This window comes from Venturia canescens, chromosome 4 (genome assembly GCF_019457755.1).
Source record: "Venturia canescens isolate UGA chromosome 4, ASM1945775v1, whole genome shotgun sequence".
NCBI lineage: Eukaryota > Metazoa > Arthropoda > Insecta > Hymenoptera > Ichneumonidae > Venturia > Venturia canescens.
Window position 1 is genome coordinate 6,500,421 of NC_057424.1, and position 27,781 is coordinate 6,528,201.

The 27,781-nt window shown below is 41.5% G+C and overlaps 1 protein-coding gene and 1 long non-coding RNA gene across 15 annotated transcripts in view; one reads left to right on the forward strand and one right to left on the reverse strand.

The window, feature by feature from the left end:
* LOC122409395 (xin actin-binding repeat-containing protein 2) overlaps nucleotides 1-27,781 on the forward strand; it is a 76,374-nt gene that overhangs the window by 25,639 nt on the left and 22,954 nt on the right. For 9 of the 14 annotated variants that reach the window (XM_043416925.1, XM_043416919.1, XM_043416920.1 and 6 more), the window contains 4 exons: nucleotides 11,690-13,789; nucleotides 23,187-23,384; nucleotides 24,037-24,147; nucleotides 27,053-27,142. In XM_043416925.1, coding sequence (XP_043272860.1) covers nucleotides 11,738-13,789; nucleotides 23,187-23,384; nucleotides 24,037-24,147; nucleotides 27,053-27,142 — 2,451 coding nt within the window. In that variant the 5' untranslated portion in view covers nucleotides 11,690-11,737. The remainder of the gene's footprint in view (nucleotides 1-11,689; nucleotides 13,790-23,186; nucleotides 23,385-24,036; nucleotides 24,148-27,052; nucleotides 27,143-27,781) is intronic. The other 5 variants (XM_043416923.1, XM_043416926.1, XM_043416927.1 and 2 more) reach the window with 2 other exon arrangements.
* On the reverse strand, nucleotides 1,978-3,287 carry LOC122409402 (uncharacterized). The gene is made up of 3 exons (XR_006260676.1): nucleotides 3,038-3,287; nucleotides 2,631-2,946; nucleotides 1,978-2,307 (listed from the first exon to the last, which is right to left on the reverse strand). It is a non-coding gene; the product is annotated as an uncharacterized lncRNA (long non-coding RNA).

Sequence of the window (27,781 nt, forward strand, 5' to 3'; positions counted from 1 at the left end):
CACACGGTTTCTCGCTCTCTCTCTCTCTCTCTCTCTCTCTTGCATGAATTAATGTTAATCCTTTCTTTATTAACGTATGTGTGTTCAAACCGAATGAGCATAATTGACAATCGTCGTCTCGAGTTTCAACCATCAATCCCGATGAAATCAATTAATCGATTACGATGTTTTGACACTTTTGCTAGCACTAAGATTTTCTATGAGAAACATTCTCGCCTCTTCGCAAATATATTCGAGAAAAATTTGGGAAATTTATTATGAAAATTCGTCGATGATGCAGGAAATTGGACTGACTTCAAAGATAGTCTAAATTGGATCGATTTTGACTCCCTAATTAAAGATGTAATTACTTTAAATTAATGTCAGAGTTATTTATTCGAAATTGTAAAGAAATTTTTGTCGACTTATCTTTTGGCGAATGAAATTACAAGCCATTAATCAATCAGAGATCTATCACTGATTGAACCCCAAATTTTATTCGTCCCTGGTTAAAAAAAACCATAGTTTTTTTATGTCAAAGATCGTGTTGTTGGAGAGCGCAAAATGGAAAAATACAACGAGAAATGGATCAAGAAAAAACCGTTGCTAAAAAGACAGAAAACTATGACAGGAATGGCCCGAGCCAAAAGATGAAACAAAATCCTGAAATAAGCAAATGTGAGGTTATATAATTGCTCATTACCAATTGCGTTCAGTCTTTACTATTAGTAAGACAATCGTCTCGATTTTTTTCCCAAACTTTCATTATATACTTAATTGTTATTAGGTACTTTTTAATAAATTCCGTAAGAAGCGTTCATTCGTTACATGGAAAGATAAATGATTTTTATTTGTGTATTTTTCTTCATATTCAAACACATTTATCTCAATAACCAATAAGACGAACCCTTTAAAATTTGATCTGCTACCCATTTAAACTCATCTGTGTAAATTTCAAGACGCTCTTAAGAAAATCCTTTCGCACTTGAACTACCTTAAAACATTACTGTTGACATAAACGAAAATATGATCGTATCAAGTCCTAGAAAAATGTAAAAATTTCGTGAGGTATGAAGAAAATGACGAATAAACATTCATTTTGAACGATAAATAAAGCGATGCAAGGTCACTCTAATCTGGATTCGATGTCAGTCCGCGATAATGCACATCACATTTCTCCCAGTGAGGTCGTATCTGTCGTAAAGAAATATTGCAAATTGTTGTTTGTTTCGTTTAGTTTGTTTCTCGTTTTTCTCCCTCGGAACTTGCTCTCCGGCTATATACGAAGATTGCCGATAGGATAAAGTAGACACGCGAGGAAGGTTCAGCGTATACATCTGCGGTAGAAGCTATCATACATACATATATTTTTGCTAGGAAGCCTGGAAGACAATACTCTCGATATGCGGGCACACGATGAGAGAACTGGGCAAACCCGGACGCGAGTTCAAACTGTATCTCTTTCCCTATCTCTTTTTTCGCTCCCCCTCTCTCGTGCTCCCGCGACTCTTCAATCCCCATCTTCTCCGATCTCACTTTTTCTTTCTCCCTTTTTTTTTCGGTCTTCTCGCTCGTTCTTCACGTAAGAAAAGGGCCGGTGAGGGGGGAGTAAAAAAACTCGAGGGGCTCTCTCGTCCAGCGCAGACTAGACACGAGACTTTGGTGGAGCGTCGAACGTGCATGCGGGACTATCGCCGGCAACAAGGTCCTCGATCATATATACCAGAATCACCAGAATCGTTGTAACGCTCGAGAATATATTGCGCACGATGTTACAGGTGCAAACGCACTCTAATTAGCGTGCGAAATGAGTTTTTTTTCAATGTGCTTTGTTTCTCTATTGAAAGTTCTTAGAAATAGAGGCATTTCTTGTACTATTCATAAACGTAGAACCGTGGTAATTGAGCAGTGAGACAACTGCATAATTATCGAGTCTTACTTCGTACTCGGAAATCACCGAGTGACAGCCTCGCTGTAACTCTTTCAACAGAGACCGAACAAATTTATAATATTATAATATAATTAATACAATATAATATAATATAATATAATTAAAATGAGGGGCATAAATGCCCGTCATTTTAAGGGGGATATGACTGCGACAGGCTGAGAAATGAGATATTTTTTGGGGGTTTTTTTTTTTTTTTATTTAACGCTAGATAAAATTATTTGAAATTTTGTGTTTTAATTATTGCAATAATGAAGTATACAAGGAATTTTATTTTTTCATTTTTAGTACATTTTATTAAGCAGAGGAGTGGTCGCAAGATGGCGTCTCAAAAAAAGACTCCGCGCGACGGTTGACAGCATAAGTGCCGCGGCAAGCATCTGAAATCAAAAATTCAAAAAGATTATTAAATCATAATAGTACAATTATGGCAGCATCGTAGGAAATTTGAAAATTTTGATTAGGAAAAAAATTAGGAAAACTATTTAAAAAAAAACGAGTTTTACGCAAAAATTTTCCAGTAAATTATTAATTAAAAAAAGTAAACAATTAAAAAAAAACTACGACGAAGTCGATTGGACAAAATTTGACAGAGTTACGTTGTCAATCAGGTCAAGAACATTTCGAGAAAAACGCGTTTAAAGTTTTGAGAAGATAAAATTGAATGATGCAACTTAAATATTAATATAAAACGAGTTTTTACCGATTAATCCGCTGTCCCTGGACCGTACAGAAGCTCTTTTGCGGCCAAGCTCTTTTTTCACACTGATATACTCCCTTAATGGCTCACCTCACTCTGCTTATTGCTCTCTAATTCATTGGGAGTGTTCGTAATTATCGTTTGAAGCGAAACCTCACGCCAGAGCGGTTAAACGCGATCGAATACTTCGTTTCTTCAAACAGACTTTATTCGCATTTGAAAATTGCTTCCAGAGCGCATCGCTAAAGTGTGTGCCGTCCGTTTTTTGTCACGAACGTGCCGTCTTGTCTCGTCATCAGAGGTGTTGAATCTTCGGTATCTCGAATAAATTATCATTCGAATGAAACGCTCGAAATCCAATTAAGTTTTTCTCCGTTGGAATAACGCGTACAAAAAGTGTTTTCTTTTACCTGTCGTCGGTCCTCGATCCATGCCTCGATTTGAATATTTATCTAAATCGCCATTTTATTCCAGGGAATAAACGTTTCTGTCGAACTCTTAACCGGCCAGGTAGTTGAATAGTATTGTAACGAAGGGGGAGAGAATCGGGAAGGAATTGATGTCCCGTTGCGCGCAGCGGAGCCACTTTTGGTCACAAGATTTCGGTCCGCCGAGTGTCGAGAGGCTGCGACGAGATCGCGCGCTCACGCACACCCGGGCGTCCGCTAAACGCGAAAGATCCCCGCGCATCGCTGAACCGCGGTAGTGTGTCATTCTAAAAATAGTAGGTCGAACACGAGTGCAACGAGAGTGCGCCACACAAACGCGCACACGAGCACGCACACAAATCCCACATATTCTCGGTCGTGAACCCGCCTCCGATGCGGCCAGAGAAGAGGAGGGGAGGGGAGATTAAATTAAACGGAGGGCTGGACGCGAAAGACTTTTTTACCCTAATCGCACACGAAGTAAGAGCCCCGACGAAAACCTGAACACGCATTGATCTTGTAAGTGTGTGAATATCTTCTTAGCCATTGAACCGGGATCGGAGCAGAGCGCAGGTCTGAAATCGTTTTGTATTTTACGTCAATTGAATAAAAACTTTTTATACTCGCACTTGACAGCATTTTTTTATGAGAAAAAAATCGTTTGGCGATTGCTCTTTCGATTGGAGTGTGCCGAAAAAATGGGAAAAGCAGAGACTTCGAAAGTGGGTCGTGATTTTGAAGGTTCTTCAAAAAACATTTCGATCTTTGGGGTCGCTTATATTTATATGGTCGAGAAAAGTAAATGACGAGGAAATAAGGATTTGAATTTTTCCGTCCGACCTGAATAATCGTTTTAAATTTAACCGCTATCCCGAGCCTTCCGTCAAACTCAGTTTGTGACGTTTTTATGTTAGGCAGTTTGCATTCGTCGGTTCGATGTAAGTGCGCACGTGCTCTCGGCCCGATGTTTACAGAATTTAACGCGAACGAGCAAAGCCACGGGGCTCTGCGTGTACCCGTTTGCATATCTACACACGAGGAACCGCATTCTGAGCTTTCTCTCGCAGAACTCTCGCCTGCTCCTTCCTTCTTGACGTCAAAGATCGACGATGACGAAGAATCGTAAAATATACTCGTACTTGCCCATATATCTTGACGTATTTGTGAACAAGATTGACTCAGGAATTCCTGGAATCGATACGAGGCGCCGAACCTCCGAAGATTTACTGGTACAGCAGCTGCGATCGTCCGAAAATCATCAAACATTCTCACCGCAAATCATCGTCTTCTCAGTTCAAATTCCAATCACACCAAATTTTTTCCCAACGATTTTTTCGAACACGGAGAGACTTTTGTACGAAAAATTACTATGCTTTTGTAGTAATAACGTCCGACCATATCGATATTACAATAATAATCGATACAGAGTGTGTCAAATAGTGCAAAAAATTGGGAAAACCACTACCACGGTCCATAGTAAATAACGCACTGCGCTATATCAAAAATGAAACGTGCTATACAAAAAATTGAATAGCTTCGTATTTTTCTTTTTACCGCACTTGAAAAATTTTCTATTACTTCTGACATAAATCACGTAAATCTTTGTCGAGAAAAAGATTTACTTCTTTTCGAACGGTGCAGTCCGAATCACCAATTTCTAAAATTTCATCAAAGGCACGAGTGACATTCAGATATCGATACATCGTTTGTTGCAAGAGCTGTAAAACTGCTCTCGGCATCAAAATTACTACGTACTAAATATTTCTGCGTATTTATCCCAAATATTCGTATAAAAGTCTCTCCATGAAAAAAAAAAGTACTTTCCGCAATTTTACGTTTGTAAGGAAATTCATAAAAACGAATATCATTGGGACAAGATATCTGGAGCGTTTGCTTCCACAATTGGAGATTCGTTTATAGCAAAGTGTGATGCGAGTGCCTACGTGCATAAGTAAATATGTAGGTCCTCTGAACGGGAAAAAAATGTTGCGGTATGAGTACAAATAAGGCACAATACGAGAAAGAGATATCGAGGTGAGATCGCGAGAAAAATCAGCTTGAAAACCTTGAAGACTATTCATTTATTGCAGTATATTTGTAGAGGCTCATGGGTATGATTATGTACGTGGAAACACAAGTAAGTTTGACGTAGACGAGATGGAGCTATTATAAAACTCGATCTAAATGTGAGTGATTCCTTAAATGGCGAGACACCGTGCCTTCGAACTGTATGAGAATTGAGAGCGCGATGTGATTCATTCAGAATGAATTGCTCGCGTGCTTTCAACGTTCACGCACGTTTTCATCCTTTTATTATAATGATATTATAATGCCCAGCACTCAGCGCTCTTTTATATCAATTAAACTAATGGGAAAGTATTGTGGTATTTTCACACGAAGAAAAACGAATTCATTCATTGAAATGCAGTAGAAGTATTTTGAATGCCTTCAACTTTCGATGAGGCGAGGCTTTCTTTTCGAGAGTGGTCGTGTGCATTTTTTTTTTCTCAGACTTAATTGGGGATATTTCGGGGGAACTTTTATTTCGCTTTATAATTACTCGAGTACAATTTACTCCTCGAAGTTCCTTCAGCTGTCAATTATATTACCGTTTTTCGTTCGAAGCCTTTTCACCAAGTTCTCGAAACGTTTGTTCGCCAGAGAGATTTTTATCGTGTGCGTTTTTTGTACGTATGCAAATGACCGAGAGAAATTTTTCCTCCGTGTCGAACGATTGCCGGCTTTGACTTCGTCTCCCCGTACTAAAAATCTTAACCACAATATTTCTTGCCGTTTGCACCTGTTTCGCTTTGTGCATGACCTCTCTTCTCCACAATGCGTACCTCGGCGCCCTCCAATCACACCCGAGCGGTGAACGACTCGCTCGTCCAAGCCGAGCAGGTGTTCGGATGGCTCTGCTTATCGCTGTCATTATTACACTTGTCCGCAAGAGAAAGACGCGCGTGAACAAAACCGCAACACGGACAAAAGCGCCTTCTCACAAGACTCAAATTAAACTCGGATTTTTTGGTCTTGCTTCAAAGAATCATATATAAAATGTTTTTTTCAAACCTTTTCTCATTCGCGTGTCTTTTGAGGTTTTCGGCTCATAAAAAAATCACAACAATAACTTGCGTCAATGAAGTATGGACTGCTTTGGGAGAAATGCGTGCGGGAGAGTAGCTTCCGCGCAGTAGCTTGCGAAACGAGAATGGATCCTTAAGAATTGTGACTTTTCTGAGGATTGGTGCCGAAAAATCATTCGATTTAAAAAAAATTGATTCCGAAAAATCATCCGATTAAAAAAAAACGATTATACTGAAAAATTATTCGATTTAAAAAACAATCGGTTCCTAAAAATCGTTCGATTTTATTGGAAATTGATACCGAAAATTGAACCGCGATTCATTCCTCCACTGCAGATCGTACACATAATATCATGATTTAACTCCCATATTACGCTCGCCAGCCATGAAAAAATGAATGGCCACCGAAAGTGGGTGCGCACTTATTTCGAATAATTTTGCAAGCTCACGCGTTGGGAATGAAATCAGGTTCGCATGGATTCGTGCATGTACGAAGCTTGTGTACACACGTAGTTTAATGTCAAGGTGTACTTTGGCAATTGTAAGTATGATTCGAGCCGAGGTACTCCGTGAAAGGAGCAATTTTCATTGAATGATACAGCACAAACAGTAAAGAGAGCTGATGTCTGAGCGGCTTTTCTGATGAGAGATGCAATCATTGTGCTGCATCAACTGCGATGTTGCACAATATTCCTATCCATGACCACACGAAATTGAGGAGTGTGCAGAAACAGAAAAGCAGAGTGTGTATGCGAAAACAAAATGTGCTCGTTATTCGAGCCAGGCTCGAGGCTCCTCGAAAAATGATATTTTCTCAGATTCAAATAATCGCATCTCCAATAGTTTCGACGTCAGTATGGCCTAGAACTTGCTAACTGATTTCATGTTCTATATTTAACTGTACTTGAAGCACCGGGAAATCGTGTCGATGTTTGCTCGAAAATGAGGACAGAAAATGATACACATTAATGCGGAAGAAAATGTTGGTAGGATCGTTGGGAAGAGTACTGACCCAGTTGGAAAGGAGACTTTCCAGTAATCAATTAAGACGCATGAAAATTCGTCTAACGGCGAAGTAATCCGAGAGTGATTCTCATGAATTCTCAGCCTTTTCGAGCTTCCCATTGCGCGCACGTTTACCAGCTCTCGAGCTGCCATGGAAAAGCTTTCTTTCCTTAAAAATAGGCGGATTTAGCCGGCTGTACACGTGACCCCCGTAACCTCCGGTGGCCGCCCCGTCAACTCCGGGCCTAAGACTGAGGCAAAGTCGACCAAGAGGTGCGCGTCGATCTTCGCATCTCAGCTCAGAGTAACTCCGCCGTAGAGATTGTTTAAAAGTACGAAATTCAGCACACACTGTCTCGCCGCGAGCGCGCACAGACCCGCGAGGAGAACCGAGGCAACGTGGACTTTTAAAAGCGAAGAGGAAAATGGTCTGCAGGACACACAGCCCGGGGAGAGATGAGAGGCGAGAGCGTGTTGAGTGGCGTTTTGCAGACGCGCCAATCTCTCGAAGCTCAAGATCACTCCGTAAGTGGCTTCGCACATGGTGAAGATGATCGCGTACAGACACACGACGGACAGACGCGAAGCTCGAGAGAGGAAGAGGCGGCTGCGCGAGGGAGATGAGCTCGGGATCCAGCGATGCTTTTCCCCTGCTCTGTCTCGCTCTCTTTTGCTTCCCGCTGTTGATTCCTCTCTGATAGAGTGGCAGGAACTTCTGCGGATTATATAAGCTCGCATGAGTGCTTAAACTGTACGGAGGGTCTGGGGAGTCTTGGCGAAGCTGCGTGCGGTTGGATCGATGGATCGAGCAATCCTTGGGACAGAATTTTTGTCGCTTCTTCTCTTCGCAGCGGATCGTTTCGTTCGTTCTTTTGATCGACGCATATCCGGTGAGCTGCCATTAATTTTTGGAGTCTTATCGCCGCTGAGCGGTTGAGAAATGTGTAAAAATAATTTTCTTTCCGGAAATCTGTAATTAAACCTCTCCCTCCCCCCCCTTCGCCATGAGATCATTTCGACTCTCGAGACCGCACGAAGGCTCGTAAGATTTTTTTCATCAACGTACACGCAACGTACGAATGTACGAGTAAAATCTTACTCTCCGCATTCCCGACTGGATCTGCGCTATAAAAACAAATCCAGCATCCGAGATCGAGACGAGCACCAGAGGGAGAAGAAATCATAACAGACTGCGAGTGTGCGAGAAGACGGCTCTCGTTTTGATAAGATCTCGAGCCGAGCTCAGCAACGATGAGCCGTTGTTGCGCATCGTGTCATCGTTTTTTTTCACTTTTGTTATATACATTTTTTGTGTTATGCAGACTTTGGAAGGATTTGAAGGCTCGAAACAATGGAGCCTTTGAGGCAGGAATCTCTTTTCATGATAATTTCATCGATATGAAGCCACCCTGTTTATAAAAATTTTATTGAATCGCGGAGCTGTGAAAAATTTGAAGAGGAAACACAGAGCTGAAAGACGATACACGCTTTTTGACGGAATATCTCTCATCGTTCTCGAACGGAAGCGACTTCGAAAGCTCTCAGACATCAGGACGCTCGTTTTTCTCAACGAAATTTTCTGATTTCGGGTATTAAATTAAATGGATATTCCGAGATAATGATCCTTCGATTTTCAGGAAGGAAAGCACATTTTCTTTCCTCATTTTCGTGATTATTTTTCGTTCTGTGTACGTGCAGTATTTACGCAGGGACATTAACGGCTAATAATAGGAGGCTTTGGCTTGCTGGCCAACGAAACTCTCGACGTTTCTCCTCGCCTCGAGCCGAGCTCGCACACAGCGTGCTCAAGAATCCAAAAGTCCGGAGGCAGCGCGCTTCCATACCGTTTATATATATTCTTGTGTGTGTGTGTGCGCGCGCCCGCACTGCTCGAGCTCTGTACAAATGCATGTTTCCCAGATTTAAATTCACCGAAGGAGTTTTATTGTTGAGATAATTGTGGAATAAAGTGAAATCCCTTCGGGAACGGAGCGACAGAAGTTGGTGCGAATTTGGACCTGCCGATCGTAAATTCGACTCCACGACTCCCTCGACGATCTACTCTCGATTTAAGCACATGTTAGGAGCCATAAAACTCAAGCCCCACACGACCATCGTCTGCTCAGCAAGCCATTGAGAAGTATTGAAAAAAGGATTGTGCAATGTTTCGGAGTGACGAGTGCACCGCGACTCTGTTCCTTCTGAGAATTTTCACTCAGTTTTTTCATCGATTCGGATTCAATCGAAGTTCAAGTATTTGTGGTGAGAAACTATAACGGTTTTTGTAATTGAGATATTTTCTGAGGAAACACCGATCAGGATGCATCGATGATTTTTTTCATTCGTAGAAATATTTTTATTCGCTTTACGGAGCAAAAAAAACCGGGAAGCAAGTAACGATCCATATTCGCACCAAGCCGATCCGTATGCGCTATTCCGCGCTGCGTATTCTCCACGTTTCTGGCCAACTAACGCACGCTGATATTCCATGCAGTTCGCGTATAAAAGTTCCGCTGTGCGTACCTTTCCCAACTGTTTCTTCCAGAGAAATAATCCGAGTTAGACAGAAAATGTGTTTCATCTCACTAAAAGTTTAACACTCGAGCTGTTGCAGTTCTACCGAACAAATTATTACACGCTTGTTATTCGCTGTTGGAAAATTATCTCTGAATCGTAAGCCGTCCATTTTGGGTGTCGAATAAATTGGCTGCTGCATCAGCAAACGTTTTACTTAGTTCGATGTGTGTATATTCAGTGATGAGTGAGAAATATCCGGAGTTATCCAGTTTTCTATGAAATCGTAAAAAACACATGTTCCATAAGATTGGTTAATTGAATTTATTGATTCAACACGTTCCGTAATTGCTGGATTCGAAATAGAATTATACATGATTGTTTATTCATTCATAGTTGAGTGCAGACAGCAGGGGCAGGCCTGACCTCTCTGCCCTGGGCCTTTTACCATTCGAATTTGCATCGCCATAAGCAACTACTTCCTTCACAAGAACTCGTTTGAATGTGTTCCTGTGAGAGCCAGAGCGCCAGGTCTGTGTTGCTCGCATGAACAAACGTTGCAAGCGTGATTTTTATCGTGAAAAAAAATCGACCCCACAAGAGAGCCATGCAAGAAAGAGAGAGAGAGAGAGAGAGAGAGAGAGAAGGAGAAAGAGCTCCACCATGCGATCTGAAAATTCTTATGGGAAAAAGTTTGTCAAGCGTATCGCAATACGAGCGGAAAATACTTCGTGATGTTACTGCAAGGTTTTATGGGCATTACAGAACAGAGCTTCGTTCCTAGTGAGAAATACATTCATGCATTTTCAACTTGAATACTAATTTGGCGAGCTAGCAATCAGGAGTGAAGAAAAGATACACGTCTTTGACGATGATACTGAAATATATCGCTGTATTATGCTAAAGAGGGTCAATTGCAATTAAAAAATTAATGAATTTACGTGGGAGAAAACGTATACTGGGAAAAAGTGAGTCAGGGTCGTTAAGAAAAAAAATGGAAGCCTAAGCTAGCAATTGATGTTTTTTTTTTTTTTCGAAATTTCCTAAATGCACGATCCAAAAATCAATTTTTCGGCTGTCGAATTTAATCTTCTTTCGGGTTGGGATAAAATGTTAGAATTACTAAAATTTCGAACAGCTAAAATCTCGAGTTTATAAACTTCGAATGATAATATGGAGACGGATCAATTCGACTAGAGCTTTGAATGTCGAAAATAAATAAAGTAGAAACTTCAAGGTTCGAAGCACGCGTTTACATCGAAAATAGAATGTAACAATCGCCCATAGGACGACGACTAAAATATCGTTTTTCCGAAAATTCGACTATCACTCTTTCGACTCATAAATTACTACGATCAGCAATACTGTGAATATTCACAATTTCGAAAATGTAATAACGAAAGACTGAATATTACTGAGGTTGAAATACTGAAATACCAAAAAGTCGAAGGGTCATAAAAATATAGCGAAACGATAGAGAGTCGACTGATCAAAATAAAGAAACGCAGCGGAGCTCAAATTACAAGCTTCACTCACTCACTCACTCAGACTGCTTGTGATCTCCAATTTCAAACATCGCCATTTTGACTTTCCCCTTTTCGAGCCATCGCTATTCTGCATATTTATGTTTTATAGACTCGAAAAATTCACTTTCGAATTTTTGCTATTCTATATTCTGGGCTGTCTATAAAATAAATACTCTTCATTTTGAATTTGAAAATATGAACTCTTGACATTCGTATGGTCTGTAAAAATGGCATTTGAAATGAAAACTATGAAAATAAATATTTTTGAGTAAACACGAATACAAAGAAGGAATACAAAGAATTTCGGATTACTTATTTCTCCAATCTGATATTACAACTTAAAAAATTTCGAAATATCGACTGTTCTACAATTTGGTCATTTAACATATTGAACTGTTCTTTCTCAACGAGAATGGTGAATAAATAAAAACACTTCATCGTGAACTTGACTCAATTTATCGATCATTATAATTCATTGAATCCATTTTGTTTTTTTTTTGCAGATCCTTGAAGGATATCCAAGGCCAGACGACTGAGAAAAACGCCAAAAAATGGCGGAACTGATAACGAAGAAATCGTCGAAAATAGTAAGTAACAATAGCAACATGAAGAATAACGATGTGTGCAGTGTACAGTCGAATAACGGTTTGATAGACTTGGATAACATAACAGCGAGTAACAATCAACTAATAACATTGTGCGACGAGACCGAGGACGATGACGATCTCATTATGACAAGAAACACGAAAAACGAGCTTAGTCCGGATGATAAGAGTCTGCAGGAGATGATAGAGAGCGAATTGGCTCTGAGAATAAATTCGGTTAACGAAAACGATGATTTGCTCGAAGACGAGGAGGAGGAGGATGCAGCGTTGAATCAACCGGAAGTGACCATAAAAAAAATCATCATCGAGCCGAGGCCCGATCCGTTGGACATAAACGCGGAATTTATCGGTGCCGAAATGGAGCATTACACGATTGTCGAGGATCCTTACACATACAGAAACGGACACGCGAGTCCGGGCTTCGCAGAATCGAGATCACCGGAAACCGTCGACGACGAAACGCTCGTTACCATTGGGCAAAGTGAACCGAAGAGAGAAGAAGATCTCGAAGGGAGCATCGATTATCCCATCGATCTTAACAACAAAAGATCGATCGACGGAGCGTCGGACGAGTTTAACGATTCGAGAAACGTCAGGCCTGACGATGACGTCGTGGAGGACGAAATCATCGTACAATCCGAGAGCGAGCCTACCTGGTCCAATTCAATGGACAATTTCATTTCCAACAAAGTCAGCGCAAGTGCAAACCCTGCGGAGCAGTGTATGTTCCACGATGACCTTGACGGCGCAGCTTTGAAAGTGGACAAACATCGTCAGGAAGAGGACGATCCGAGGGATCCGGCGTGGCTCGAGTCCGAAGGAAAGACCAATGACCAGCTTGTTTCCTCGAAGGACCAGAAAAACTCTGATTTTCCAGGAGTCTGGCTGGATCCCGTCGTTCCTGGTGACACGAGTCTCGGCCAATTCTCCGATGATTTCGACAGCGCCCCTGGACGCGAGAAGAAGGGTTCCGAAGTCGAGGAACCCCAGGATCAGGAGCGTCAGGATTTCGAAGTCAAAGCTGATCTCGAGGAAAATTTTTCCAGAGGCAACACAGGAGAAAATCGCGTGGATTTTCCAGTCGATGTCGATGATTTGATCGACGCGAAAACGGACTTGAAAATCGACTCCGAAGTCACTGTCAGTGGAGAAAACCACAGTGATTTGTTGACGGATAATATCGTTGAAGTCGACCCCGTGATCGAGGAGGCCGAGAACATTTCTGGGAGCTGCCACAGTGCGGATTCGTCGCAGATCGAAGCTTTGCCGATCCGCGAAACGATTTTAGAATCACAAAAAAATGATGAAATTCTAACGGACCTTGAATCCAATGTTCAGTGTTTCATCAACGAGGAATCGCGATCTTTGGTCCATGAGCGCGATGAAACGACGATGAAACCGGAAGCGACGATTCCCGAGACGAAAATAACCGGGGAAGAGGAGCGTGAGGATGTCGAGAAGGACGTTCCCGGCTTCACGGAAAATGTTAAATCATACGTGGTGACGGAACACCCCGAAGAGAATGAGGAACGAGAGGAATCTTCGTGGATGACCGTGGAAGAGGCGACGAACGACCGGAATAAATTGGCCGAAACGATCAACGAACTGAAGACGCTCGAGGCAAAAAGCGGTATTGCGAACGAGAGCAAAAGTGCAACGAGCAACGGATCCTTTGAAAAAGACGAGTCCCACGCTAAAACTGAAACGTCAAGCACCGAAGCAATTTCAGCGACAGCCAAAATTACTTCGACGACGACGACGAATACGACGACGACGACGACGAATGGTCTCGTCGACGGTTCCTCGGTCGCCCACTCGGAAATAAATTTCATCCCCGATGAAGATGAAGACGACTCGTCATCCTGTAATCCGACTAAAATCGATAGCTCGAGTCTCCACGACGATACAACCACATGCTTGTTATTGTCTAACAGCGCCATGCTGGCGCCCTTAGCCACTCCCGATGACGAGATCAGCGAGTTTTCTAACCTGTGCGATGTAAGTGTTTTAATACGTTTTTCTTTTTTTCTCCCACTACTTTTTTTTTTTAACTAACTATAACGTCGTGTGACGAAATACATGAAAAAAATGTACAAAAGACCCAGCAACGTTCTGCGAACGAATCACATGTTAGTCCACTTGCTACGTCAGCTGCATGTTAATTGACACTGTCGATCATAAACGTACGTATGAAAATCTATCATTCGCAAGTTTTAAGGAAGTTCGTGCCTTACTTGTGACTTAAAAAAGCAACTGTACTTTTTGCTCTTTTCATGATCGAAGAAACGATTTAAATTTATTGTCGCAATTATTCAAATTATGTGTAACTTGTTTTTTGAGATTGATCAATTTTTAATATAGTGACAGCAGTTTAAATACTTTTTATATTTTAAACCAGCTGACTCATGGTGTTGTCAAATTCCCCACCGTTTGTGTAGTTATTACTCGTTAACCTCAAATAAGGGCTTTTCTTTTTCCATTCCCAAGTGATTTGACAGGTAACAAGGCTTCCTCAAAACATCGTTGATAAAAAAACATTCTATTTTCTTATTCTCGTTTTTGACTCTAAAGTTGGCAGGATTTTATTTCATTAAATTCAAATCGTTGCACAGGAAGTTTGCCTGCCAAAAAAGCCTATGTATAAGGCTTCAAAAAGTGTGATTTTCGTCAATTGTTTTCTCGACAACTAGACGGTAGATCCTACAATAATTCGGGGAATAGATGCACGCTGTATATTTCTAGCATATTTCCAAATTTCAACTCTTAAAGTTGGAGTTTTCGATTTCCATTAGATTCGCGTGAACGACCTCCTTAATGTCGTTGCAGCGTCTGAAAAGCAGAAAACAGCAGAAACACTTCGAATATTGAAAAGTTTCTTTCAGTATCTCAAAGTATTTCACGGTTGCTTCGAAATTTTTTTTTCCCCTGTTGATTGAACGTGGCACAGCTATAAACATAGAAATATTAGGAAAGACTCGTTCGGAGTCGTTTCAAAAAATTCTGGAACTCACGAGCTTCTTTGCCCCTTCAGAATATGGACTCAACGCGATAATTGTTCAGCGATTAACTGGAAGTTTATTTTTCTCACCCATCGCGGATTCTTTGAAATGATGAAAGCAGAAAATTCTCGTCTCTCTGAAGGCAATTGCACGAGCGAGAGTCCGATATTCCGAGCGAGCATCGACTCCCGTTTCCACTTCGGTCACGAAGCTTCCATACTGCTTGTGATAATTATTTTATTTTACCGCATCGTAGCCACTGACAGAGACGCGTTACGAAATAATAAAATGAGCGAAGCACCCAGTCGCTAGTTCTTGCATTCAGTCGCGGAACGATCGAATGGGCAGGTCCGTAAAATATGCAACAAATATTTAATGCAAGCCATCTGAATATTTATTATTATTATCGTTTCTTTAATTTCTCAACAGTTGTGCGGTGTAATATTTTGCATTTTTAGCTCACTCATTTGAAAATTATTATTCATTTGTATTCTATTATCACTCGTCTTCGAATGCGAGTCCAAAACGAACAAAAAAAATAATGAAAACGATAAGGAGACCACCGAAGTGCTTCGTTAGCATTTTTTTCTTCATTCCTCGACCACGATATCGATTTTCTCTTACTCTACAACTTTCTTTACAGCACTCTTCGAAAAAGTGACCATCAAAAAGGATGGTAAATCTAAACAGCAATGGCAAAATCTTTTTCACTAAATTCCTTAAGGCTAGAAACGCTCATTGGATAATGAGAGTGCTGCAAAGGAAATTATCACTTTCGACTGGTTTAGTTACCCAAAGAACTTTTTACCCGATTTTTTTTCTCCGGTACACGCTCGCACATACATTTTTTTTTCACCAACCAGCATCGAACCCGGACTTTCGAATACCGGAAGGCGAGCGCATACTTTTGGGAAGCGATTATCACTCGGGGAATCGTTAAATGAACTCGCAAGTCAACCGATCGGCGTCTTGGGTGAATTATGTCGTACAGGGGGTGTGCGTAATTTGTGCTTAAAGAATGGAGAAAAAAGCTGCAAAACGGGCCTCGAATCGAGTCTCATTACCGACAGGAGGTAACTTCGCCTTGTACAATCTGTCTCGAAAGTGACGTCCGATCTACGAGCAACTAAACTATGAAACTCGGGGGAAAAAAGTCTTTTTATTTCATCCTTCATTTCAAAGCACCGTTAAAAAATATTCCATTATTAGGTGCAGCCGATCTCGTGGCTTCCGATCATTCAAACTCTTTTCTTTAGCGATCTCAATTAATGAAAATCTACGAGCGTGTGAATCGAGAGTGAAACGTGGATGAGGATTTTCCTTCTCGAAATTTCGCGATCTGCTGAACTTGTGGGCGTTGAGTGTGCGTGACTTTTGTCAGATATCGAGACAGTGTTTACGTTCCCGAGTAGCTTTTATTAAGGAGGGTGGCTAGTGACGATACAATGTTGCCATGCAAAACCATGTTAAATACATGAAAAATTTCAAAATGATAAGAATTTAATAAAATTTGGTGAACATATTCTTTAGTGCCAAATTTGACAATACAAATTTTTTAAGATTTTTCTTCTGTACAGTTATCGAGTAATTGATCACTAAAGTTCGCGTGTATAAGCATAGCGTTTCCACATATATAGATATACATTCCGGGCATAAGAAATCTGCTTTAATGCGTAATTACTCGATAACTAAGCAGAAGAAAATTTTGAAAAAAATTGTGTCTTCGCACTTGATGTTGAAGAACGTTATCACCAAATTTGATCAATTTCTTATCATTTTGACGAATGTAGCCACCCTCCTTAAGCAGATTGTTGTGCTCGAATGGGAAGGTCGTAGGATAAATAAATAATGATCATCGAGAAGCCGAGCTTTTAACCCACGAGAAATTCGTCTCTTCGCGTCCAAATAATTAATTACCGAGGAACAAAGAGGGCAGGGAAAGTCGCAATATCCGAGAAATTGGCGCACGAATGTAAACGCCGCGAGAGGATCTCACCGAAGAGTCTTTCTCGCTTTTATTTCTCTCTTTCTCGTTGGTGCGCCTCCTCTGCTTCTTTGGCTTGTTGCGATCGAGGCCGGTTTCGAGTTCTCTCGAGGTCGTCGAAGACCCGACCGGCTGCCAGTCTCTTACATAGTACGCATCCAGCACTTATGACGAATACAGTTGCATCTCGGCTAATTTTTCATCTCGCCCCACTTCCACGGGCTTCCATTAAGGAGGGTGGATCACGAAATCAAAGTAATCAGAATTTCATCAAATTTAGTGATAACGACATTCTTTAGCATCAAGTATACAAATACAATTTTTTCAAATTTTTTTTACCACATCGTTATCGAATAATTGAGCGTTAAATCGAAGCTCTTATGCACGAGATGTATAACCGTATACGCGTAAACTCTATGCTTATACACGTGAACTTTAATGTTCAATTACTCGAAAGCTATATGGTAGAAAAATCTAAAAAAAATTTATATCGTCTTGTACATTTTTAAAGAATACATTTACCAAATTTTATTCAATTCTTATCATTTGAAATTCTTAATATTTTTAACATGCTTTAGCATGCCAACATTGTATCGTCGCGATCCACCCTCCTTAATTTTCTATTTTCTTGATCTTCAGGAAGTTCATCTGGTACCGAGTTAGTCGAAAGAAAAATTATTGCGACTAGCGTAGTCGGTCCAGTGAGTTTGGCAATATACAGCTGTCATTGACAGGATTTTTCACGCGCGTTCATGTCATAATCAGTGTTCAAACGTTCGGCATTATTAAAAAATGCTAGAAATGTCTAAAAAAACAAGTTTTTATTAACTACATCAATATTTTCTCACCCGTCCTTCATATTTTATTGCAAGTCCCTAGAGTGATTTTCATCGATCGGAAAACGTGGTCTGCGGTTTGAAAAAGCGCGCGGTTGCAACGTTGCCATCATGAAAGTAACATTTATGGGTTAACCTCCCAACAACCACGATTTTTCGTGAAAAAAATCAGTAATTCCGAACTTAATAAGTATTGAATAGATTTTACGAAGCTGTAAACATATTCATCAGATATTTTTTCCATCACTTATGGAAGTTTCTGCAAGAACCGTTTTTTTTTTTTTTATTCACGAACAAGAAGGATTTTATATTCACGAACAAAGTATCCTCGGGCCTTAAAATTTCGGCAGGACATTTTTTATTACCGTATTCAAATTTTTTTACCGAAACCTCGTTGTTAATTCGATCGCCAGATGAACTTAAAAAAAAAGGCTGAGTCCCCAGTTTTCTAGCTTTATTCGCTAACGCAACGTGAAATAATTAGGAAAGGATTATCTGCGTTGTTGAATCGACCAATCCCGTTGCTCGTCTTGCTCCCAGAGCCACCAGCTGCTTATTCATGGAAAGCAGCAGTTTTTCTTCTGCTCGTTTTGTTCCCCATTTCTCTCCTGACATCGCAGAAGAAGTGGCTCTTCTCCACAAGCGAGCACAAACACACGCCTCGCTCCGATGTGCTCACGAAAATATAACCAGTTACGAATTCGTCCTTGAATCGAGAATGGTACCACCAATGCGGAGTCGTTGTACAGCGGAAATGGCCTATCCGGTACCGGTTCGACGACGAGAGTTGAGAAACGACTCAACCGGTTTGGAAATCCTCCGCAGTCATTGGCGTCTCAGGCGGGGGGATCATAATGAATCGAGGGGAGGGACGGACTGGTTGGTCGATAAATCATAGTAGGAGAGCAATGTCAAGATCACTCGAGACGAGCACGAGATCCACGAACGATTTTTTCACCCTCGTGCCACCTTCTGGACATTGAACTTCGTTCGGGGAGCAGTAAAACTGAAAATTGTCCTTCAACGATTCACTGAGCCAGTAGTTATTGAATTAAGTACTAAAGAGAGATAAAATCCTGCTCGAAATATGAAAGTTCTGCATCGAACTTTGAACCCGGTCTATAGAAAGCGATTTTTTTTCCTCGATGGCCAATCGCTCAATTTTGAAGCCACAAACTGGCCAATCACTGGGCCGCCCAGCCAATCGCTGTGATTTCCTTCAAAGCTGCTCGTGTGCCACGGTTTGAAGAGCACACCGCTGAGTTTCCTGAACTCTCCGCAGCAGCATCGGTGCCTGCGCGTGTGTATGTTGCCTTTGAACGTGTGTCGCGCTGGTCGACCGGCTGTGGCTCTCGAGTCTCTACCTGGCCACCGGACACCTTTATAATCGCCTCAAGGCCGAAGATCGCGTCGGTGGTCTTTCCTTCTCTTTCTCTCTCGTGTGCATGCCTCTTTCTCCGAGTACGCTGCTTCGCGTAGCCAACTCTTCACCAGTCTCCTGGTGGTGGGTTTTCACCTCGCTCGGGATTCTCGCTCTCCGCTTGTATAGTCTTTCCTCCACACTCGCCGCATACACGTAACACCGAAGTTTTCATCGGGAGCGTGACCCTCGCGAGGAATATTTCGATCGGCAATCGTACTCGAAGTTTTCTTACTTTTTCCACCTCCTCGTGTGTCCCCCTTCCAATTGTATTTCTCGATCAATTGAGAAATTTAAGTGTGCACCTTGATGGAAGATCGAGCAAAACCGGAGCCCCGGATTGGCCCGAACTGACGTCTCCTCCGTCAGGTAAACGATCGATCAATGCTTCCGAGTGTGAAATTCGAGTACAGAAACTACAAAACTTCATACAACTATGAATTTCGGTACGGTGAAGAAAAAAGAAATATAGAAAAAAGTGTTTATCCAATAATATTTTTAGTTTTGGAATAAATTATTGATTTTCATGACCTTCTGCTCATCGTACTTGTCTGATTAATCGTCACGTCAAATTCTTCTGAAAGTTAACTGATCAAGAATCGATCAACTTCGTGTAAAGTGCGCAGGAGGTCTCACCTCTCAGCGTGTGAATCTCACTAACGCTTTCGCGTAATTTGCAGTTTCACTATTGAAAACACGTTTCAGGGCATCGTGCTCTCATCGACCTCTTTCCTGAGGGATCCTCAAACGATCGAACGAGCACGATTCAAGGCATATTCCAAAAGCGTTACTTTTCAAAACGACCTCTCAACCGCTAATTTTGCACAAACAGTCATTTGAAGATGAATCATTTTGTATTTTATCGACTGTCACGGGTGAAAAGTTTTCGTTCAAAGTGTTAACGGCTGCCAATTCCGACGGAAAATCGCCGTCCAGTCCTGTTCGATCGTCGGGAAAAACTTGACTCGCAAGCGCGTCAAATTCACGGAGGGAATTAAATTTGAAAAATTACCGTCCAGTAACGATAGTGCGGCGACGCGCTGTGTAATTCAATATGATGGGGAAAAAATTGAATTTCCCTATTAAAAAAATGATATTCGTTGTTCACAGTAGCAACTTTTACCGCGGAGCGTCTGAAGAAATGTCCGGTTAGACGTGCCGTAATGTTGAAGCGATTATTTCTGAAGATTATTTGAATAATTTAACTGCGCTGCACTGTCAAAATTTCCGTACGAACGTTTATGCCAGGATGCGGCATTTCCCATTTCCTATTTCCCCATTCTTTTTATACGCTCAGTCCTCTGTTGTGTAAATCAGCGATTCAGTGCGTGCGCGGTAAAATTGATTAAACATTTTGTAAATTTCAGTGTCTGCAATATTTGCTATTATAAAACTGAAAATTCCGCAAAATATTTGAATTTTTACAGTGCCTTACGGGAGTTAATTTTTTTCGTTAACTTGTCCCCGCAGTCAAACACATCCGGTTAATTCTACAGTGAATTTCCCGCTAAATATCACCGTTTAATTTCCCCCCTCTTGAATTTCGCGTCTGAAGCATGAAAAGTTGAGAAACTGGAGATAATTTCTTGCATCGGAATTGAAGATTGGTGCGTTTTATTGAAATAGAAAGAGTTTGAAGGAGAATAAAACGGAGGTTATCGGTGGGTGGGTGCGTAAGAGATTTTTCATCCTCGTAATACTCTCCGTTGGTCCAGTGGGTGTCGAGCGACCGGTCTTCTCTGTTGATGTAGAGACAGAGCTCAGCTCCGCGATGCCACGGAGGACATTGCTGGGCGCACGCAATCCAACATCGCATCAAACTCGATCTCCTTCTTTCTCTCTCTCTTTCCGAGTCTCTTTCTTTCTCTGTCACCGTTACACATCGTAGAAGAATATTCTCTCGCATACGCGCGCACTCGAGCATTTATCACGCCGCGAGTCCACCGTGCACGCGGTGGACTTGTCCGCAAAGGGGTCCACTCACTTCGGTGGGCGTTAGTCTCTCGTTAGACGAGCAGGAGAGACGTTCTCTCTAACTACCGCTCGATTACGTTCAATTCGAGTGCATCGAAGACAAAATTCCCAATAATTCAAACGCGACTGCCCCATGCCGCTGCAGCGATAACCACTGTTATTTGTGCCTCTTCAACTGTCACGAGAATTTCATTAGCTAAGCGGAAAAATATAGCGCGCGGACGTTCCTTCGAGTTTCTCCGGTGTTGGATCTTCTAACGGCTTTTTCAAAACTTACCTTTCCGCCGGGAGCCATTTTTTCACTTGTTCAATGCTCGTCGACTCAACTGAAAATAATTTCTCGAAATCTTGCTCCGATTAGATTCCAATCGATACTCTCGTGTCGCGCGGCTTTTATTCTGCTCCGAACGCTGCGTGTACCGGTACGAATAAATCCGCGTTAATTGGCGATCGCTGCTTATCTTCCAGCAGGAAAATGTCATGCCACGAGAGTGTAATCGGCTCAATTAATCGGCACGCGTAGCACAAGTATTTTAATAAGTTCATGTGGATCCGATCAGCGGTGAAATAATCCTCGAAAGGAGGCAAAACTCGCACTAATAATCGTCAGGCAATTAAAACGAATCCTCTTTTTCCTCGGGCTATCGATTGATCGCGTAAAAGAGTGGAATAAAAATGGCTTACAGGTGAATTAAAAATTTTTCAAATTCAATAATTCTTCGAAAATCTGCCCATCTGACGAGTCTGGCGCGTGAAAAATCGATGATTTTTGACGCGCTGACCAGTTGTTACTTCGGTTCGTGCTTTTCGAGCCTCTGAACTACCAGCCCGGGGAATTTATTCGGAGAGTGTGCGTGCGTGTGTGTGACTTATAGCAAAGGGTATTATCCCCTTGCGCTCAACGCTCTTTACGCTTCCACGACTCGAGAGTCTCGAGCCTGCTGGACGCCGGATGTGTGAGACGGGTAGCGAAGCATCGAGTGCTTGTTCGGCTCCTCTGACTTATTACAATTCCCTCTACTGCTGAGGCATGGAACGCACCTCTTCCAGAGTACGTATTAAAGAAAAAACAATCTTTATATTAGCCGCGCCGTTTCGTCGCTATTAAGTTTGATGAAATATCATATTATTTCTTTTGCCGAGTATTTTTTATCGAAAAGACACGAAAATTCGAGATTTCTGAAACGTTTTGTGTGGTGGGTCGACTTTCTTCGTCGTCTTGGAAGAAGGGAGCGATGAATAACGGCGAGTGAGCTTGAATCGGATTGATTTTTCAGTTTCGAATAACTGGACAATTGGAGCAAATTCACTGAAGTTTAATTCAAAGATTGTCGAGCCCGATGCTTGGTTTTGGAAATTAAATAAAATGCTTGAGTCTGTGAGTTTTGAGCTCACGATTCGTGTCCCGAAATACACCGTTTCCGATGCGCACAGGCTTCAAAAAAGCCGCCAGGTCTCCTCCCGTAATCGCTCTCACTCGAAGTGAAAAACACTGATTTTTCAATCAGATTTTAACCGGGGGCGATTCCCGGTTTGGTTTCGACCCGGCGGGGGGAAATGAGTGGAAAAAATGGAGGAAACCAGAATTGTTTCCATTAGTACACCACCGTGCGTAACGACTTAAAAACCAACAAGAAGAGCGCTACGGTTACGGGAAAAAATGTACCGACCAATGTGTAGTCGCTCATGCCACAGATTTTTTTTTCCTCCTCGCCACAACACTTCGTATCATTAGCGAGAAATCTCTTTTCATTCATTTGCTTATTGTCCGTCGATCCACTTGGATTCCTCGTCGGGATATGTTTCCGGCTCGTTAAGCGATCTTTGAAGCTCCATTTCTATTCCTGACACTAGTCGTACTCACCTTTCATTTGTTGTTCATACAGTTATTCGCACAAAAAGTTTCCGCTGTTTTCCATCAGAAAAATCTGACGGTTGTGTATTTTTTGAAAAAATCCCAGATATTATTGTCTTGTTTTCGAATTATTTGGAAAAAAATTGAAATTGAAACAAAAGTAAAATTCCGCAAAAATCGTATTCGTTGGATCAAATTTCGTCATGAAATTGCACTCCCTAAGCTCGTGTGTATGCAGCAAAAAAAAGAGAAATAGCACGAGCAGGAGGCGGCGAGCAAAGCAGAGCGATTCAGCGAGTTATAAATGCCGAATTGAATTGCACGCAGAATGAGAGCCGGGAGGAAGTGATAACGAGCAGCAGCGTCGTGGTGAACTCAACAACGTCGGCAAAGAGCTCGACGAAGACGAAAAAGAAGAAGATCGAGGGTGTTGCCGGTAACGATGCATCGCCGACCCTCACGCCACGCACAAAGAAGACTAAGAAAAGCAAGAAAAGCGATCTCGAGAAGGAGAACATATCAGTGGTGAGTGAAGCTCTTCGACAAACTTATCAATTATCGTAAACGATCTTTTTTCATAAAAAGCTCTCATCAGCACTCGATTTACTATTATATTAATGCAAGAATGAAGTAATTCCTTGTCTAACTCATGTCCGTCCTTCTAACGCTCGCTGTTCAATGTTTTCGCACTTGCACCTTCCTTGTCGTTTGTTTTTTCCGTTGATTTCGAGCCCATCATTTATCTGCTTCTCGAGTACTGACGTTTTTTGGTTATGTCTTGTGTCAAAAAATCTCTTTTTACGAACAGCCGCGAACGACTTTTCACTGTCTGAATTTTTTCAAACGTTTTACCCAAAAATTTGGTACAACATTGCTGGTTGACGTCAAATTCTGCGAGTTGTAACCTTCTTTTCGGTAACGATCGACGCGGCTCTTCTCCGTTCCAAATTCAGTAAATTTTCAATGCAAAAAGCTATAAATCGACGCGAAACAGTCAGAGCTTTATCGCTCGAAATAACGACTTTTGGATCATGAGGCTTTTTCGCGATGTCACTCAAATGTCATCGCGATGATTTGATGAAAAAATGAAAAGACGACGGCATCAAGTACTTTGTGCTCCTCGCATGATTGCGTGCTCGCCTGCGTATGTGTTCTGCATTTATTTGTGTGTGCGTAGAACGTAAACGCCGAAGACCGTAGCATGCACACGGGTAGCCGTCAAATGTCCCAGGAGGCGGACGGCATCTCCGACGAGGACGATCTGTCGAACGTCAACGTCAAATCGCTGGTAAGTCGGGCATTCGAGGACGTGTCTGTGCGCTTATATATACAATTGTCAAAGTACTGAGCTCCCTTAGCCCCGCGGAGGTTTGAAAATGAATGCTAAATGAATTTGACAAGAGTTAAAGTCGAGGTCGAGCGTCGGGAAGAATTTCTCGTGCAGGTGTCCACACGTCCGCGCATTCATTGACGTTTTTCATTAAACGTGAAAGATTTATGACGGATAAGAAAGAAATTCGAGTTCTCTGTCGCGATGGGGAATTCGTAGAATTTCTGAAGGTCAGAATTTCGTTGATGACTATTTTGTCGTGTGACGAACGAGTAGATTTTTGTTTTCCAATTTCCACCGATTCGCTCGTTCAGAAATTTTCATAAAGAAATTCGCAATTCGTAACGACTCAAGTTTTCTCAATTTTCTTATTCAAATGATCGCGAATTCGCGAATGCTTTCGAACGGCTGTTACGACCGACCGCGAATACCGCCGAGTTCGTTCCAGCGCGGAACAGAACAATGGAAAAACTCGAGCGAAACAAATTTAATCGTAAGTTGAACTTATTGGATCGTACGACGCGTGTGGAGACTTACACAAACGTAAAAAGCTCCGAGCCGTGTGTGGGGCGTATGGAGCACGACTAATTGAGCGACGCCCGACCATAGCCCGTGATAAGATTACATTTGCAGTTCCCTCGGCTAGCTTATTCTCCCCCCAGCCCGGACTCCGCATTCTAGTAATCTGATTTTGGAATTTAGTCTTCCTCGCGTATTCGGGTCGCCAGCACTCAACCGAGAAAAATAAGTTTTTCGAACGCTCCATAATGCGCCACGAAAAATAAGTTACGAGCCGTGAATTTGCTGAATTCTTCGACTCATTCCCTCCCGAATCAATTGACGGTTTACAGAGACCGTTGAAAACAACCCGTTTTTACCGAGAGCAAAATATTTCATAGCCTCAAAGTGTGCGAGGAGCGTGTCAGACGCCCACGCGTGACAATGTTCCTCGCGATTCAGCTGATAGCGTGGCCGAGAGCGCTGTTTACCAAACATGTAATTCAACTCAAGAACTTATTACGCATGCGATAACCCAGATATACGTCCCGAGGGCTGTCATATTATTAGTATCCTTTTCATTATGTTTCCTGCTGTTCGTGCGGTCTCTAGCGTAAGATCGTGGTATTGTCGAAATACGAGAATGGTGCAGTTCTCGCATTACTGTAGTAACCAAAACATTTATTTCCATCGATCGACTGCTGAGATCGATGATTGCTTCGCGAAATTCCCACTCATTCTCCTATTTCGCAACTGCTTCGATGACTTTGGCTTCTTTTCAAAACTACCTGTCGGATTAAGTAGCAGTGTGAAAAAGGAAGTAGTTCGTTGGTGTCGGAAGACGCAAATTCGTTTGAAACTCGCGCTTCGGTTCGATCGTGAATTTACATTTTGAGAATGCAGAGGAAGGGTGTCCAAATTGGGTCCATTTTCACCTCCTAATTAAGGCTGTCATGCCCCGTATCACAGCCGGATTTATTTTGGAGCTTCTCGCGATATTTTGCTACGAGGAAAAAAAACAGACTCTTGAAATTTGTCGAAGTGTTTATTCATTGGTATTTCAACTTTATGATAGAATTTTTTAACCCTGATATCTCGGCTTGATTCGGTGTGAAACTGCTTCAAATGAAACCATATTTTTCTCCATGGTCTCCACGATTTCGGGGAATCGGTTTATCTGAGGTGAAAAAACCAACGAGCGTTTTGATTGCTAAAGCAGTGGCTATCGCCTGAACTTAAATCATACAGAAATATGAAAAATTGAAGAATTTTCACGCTTTGAAACGCCTGACTTTAATTTTCGAAAAATGTTTCGTATCTCAGTAATCCTTCAATTTTTTACTTCCTAATTAAACGTCGTATCGCTCTAAATTAATGTCAGAATTATTAATTCGAAATTGTAAAGAAATTTTTCCAACTTATTTTTTGGCGAATGAAATTACAAGCCATTAATTATAAGGGGATTCATCACTGACTGAAATTTTATTCGTCCCTGGCTAAAATACGACAGTTTTTTATGTAAAAAATCGCATTAGAGAGCGCAAAGGGAACACACAAAAGGAAATGAACCGAGAAAAAAGTATTAATAAAAAGACAGAAGACCATGACGGGAATGGCCCAAGCCAAGAAGAAACAAGCAAATGTAACGTTATACGAGTGCTCATCACCAATTTCGTTCAATCTTTATTACAATAGTAAGACAATAGTCTCGAATTTTTTCCCAAACTTTCATTACATATACTCGATTGTTATTGTGTACTTTTTCATAAACTTCGTAAGAACCGTTCATTCGTTAAATGGAAAGATAAACGATTTTTAACGCATAGTCCCTATATAAGCCTGTGTATTTTTCTTCATATTTAAACACATTTATCTCAACAAGCAATAAGACGAACCCTTTAAAATTTGATATGCGTGTCAGTCGACTAGCCATTTAAACTCTGTGCAAATTTCAAGACTTTCTTAATAAAATCGTTGCGTGCATCAACCACCTTAACGTTCAACGAGTTCTTTGATTCGTGAGACTTTTCGAAAAATTGAATATCTGACGATAGATTCTGAAATGTGTTTACACACGAAATCAAAAAATTGATGCATCAAAATTCCAATCGCTTCGATAATTCCAGTCTCAAAAACGTTTTAACGTGACTCTAGATGATGATTAAATTCTTTTTTCTGGCATTTCCCGTGCAAATCTGTCCAAGCCTCACAAGCGCCCGGATGATCTAGTAGCATTAGCCATAAACCTGTTCTAAGGAAGCTCAAGTAAAGAAAAAGATTGAAAAGTTGAGGGAACCCTCGACAATTGCATGTTGACACTGATTATCCAATATGTTGTTGTGTGTTTTATAACCCGCATGAACAGACACAGAGTTATGTGTCGGAAACGAGTCGCGGTGATCAGGAGAAATCGAACAAGGAAGTTATCGAGACCGGAGTGTCTATCAAACAGTTGGTAAGTGAGCTTATGAATTGCGTTATGCATTGACGGATCGCTCTTTACGTTTCCACTACCGCAGCATTATTTATAAATCCGATTAATTCACGCTTCAATAAACTTGAGCTTTCATCTTTCCTTCTTTTCCACCGTCCCCGCAATTGGTTCATGCTCCCCGAGTGCGATCGTTGCGAATCGCACGAAACGTCACTTTTATTGACGTCCAAAAGGAAAATGATTTGAGACGAATGCGAAAATCAGTTATTCACCTTCGACGACGATTCTCCTCGAAGTCGTCGATCTTTTAAAGACTTTATCACTATTCGCGTGCATGTTTTAAGCCGAATATTAAATAACGTTCGCGTATACGCAAATCTAACGCTTTAGTAATGTGGTCTAAAGGCGTTGATTATTCTAATCGATAAATAACCCGATTAAGGTGTATTTGGAGGGGAAATATTTTTTTTTTCCTTGTCTTTTTCGACACTTACATTCGCACCCACGCAATGCATACAAACTCGAAACTTAATTGAATTTAATCCACGTATACTGAGTGAGAGCAGCCGAGGAGCGCAGAAGGTCCGAGAAGTTTGATAATCCACATACCAGTCAGACCAGTCGTGCGCGTAAAACCTTCTCGATCGTCGGCTGAACTTG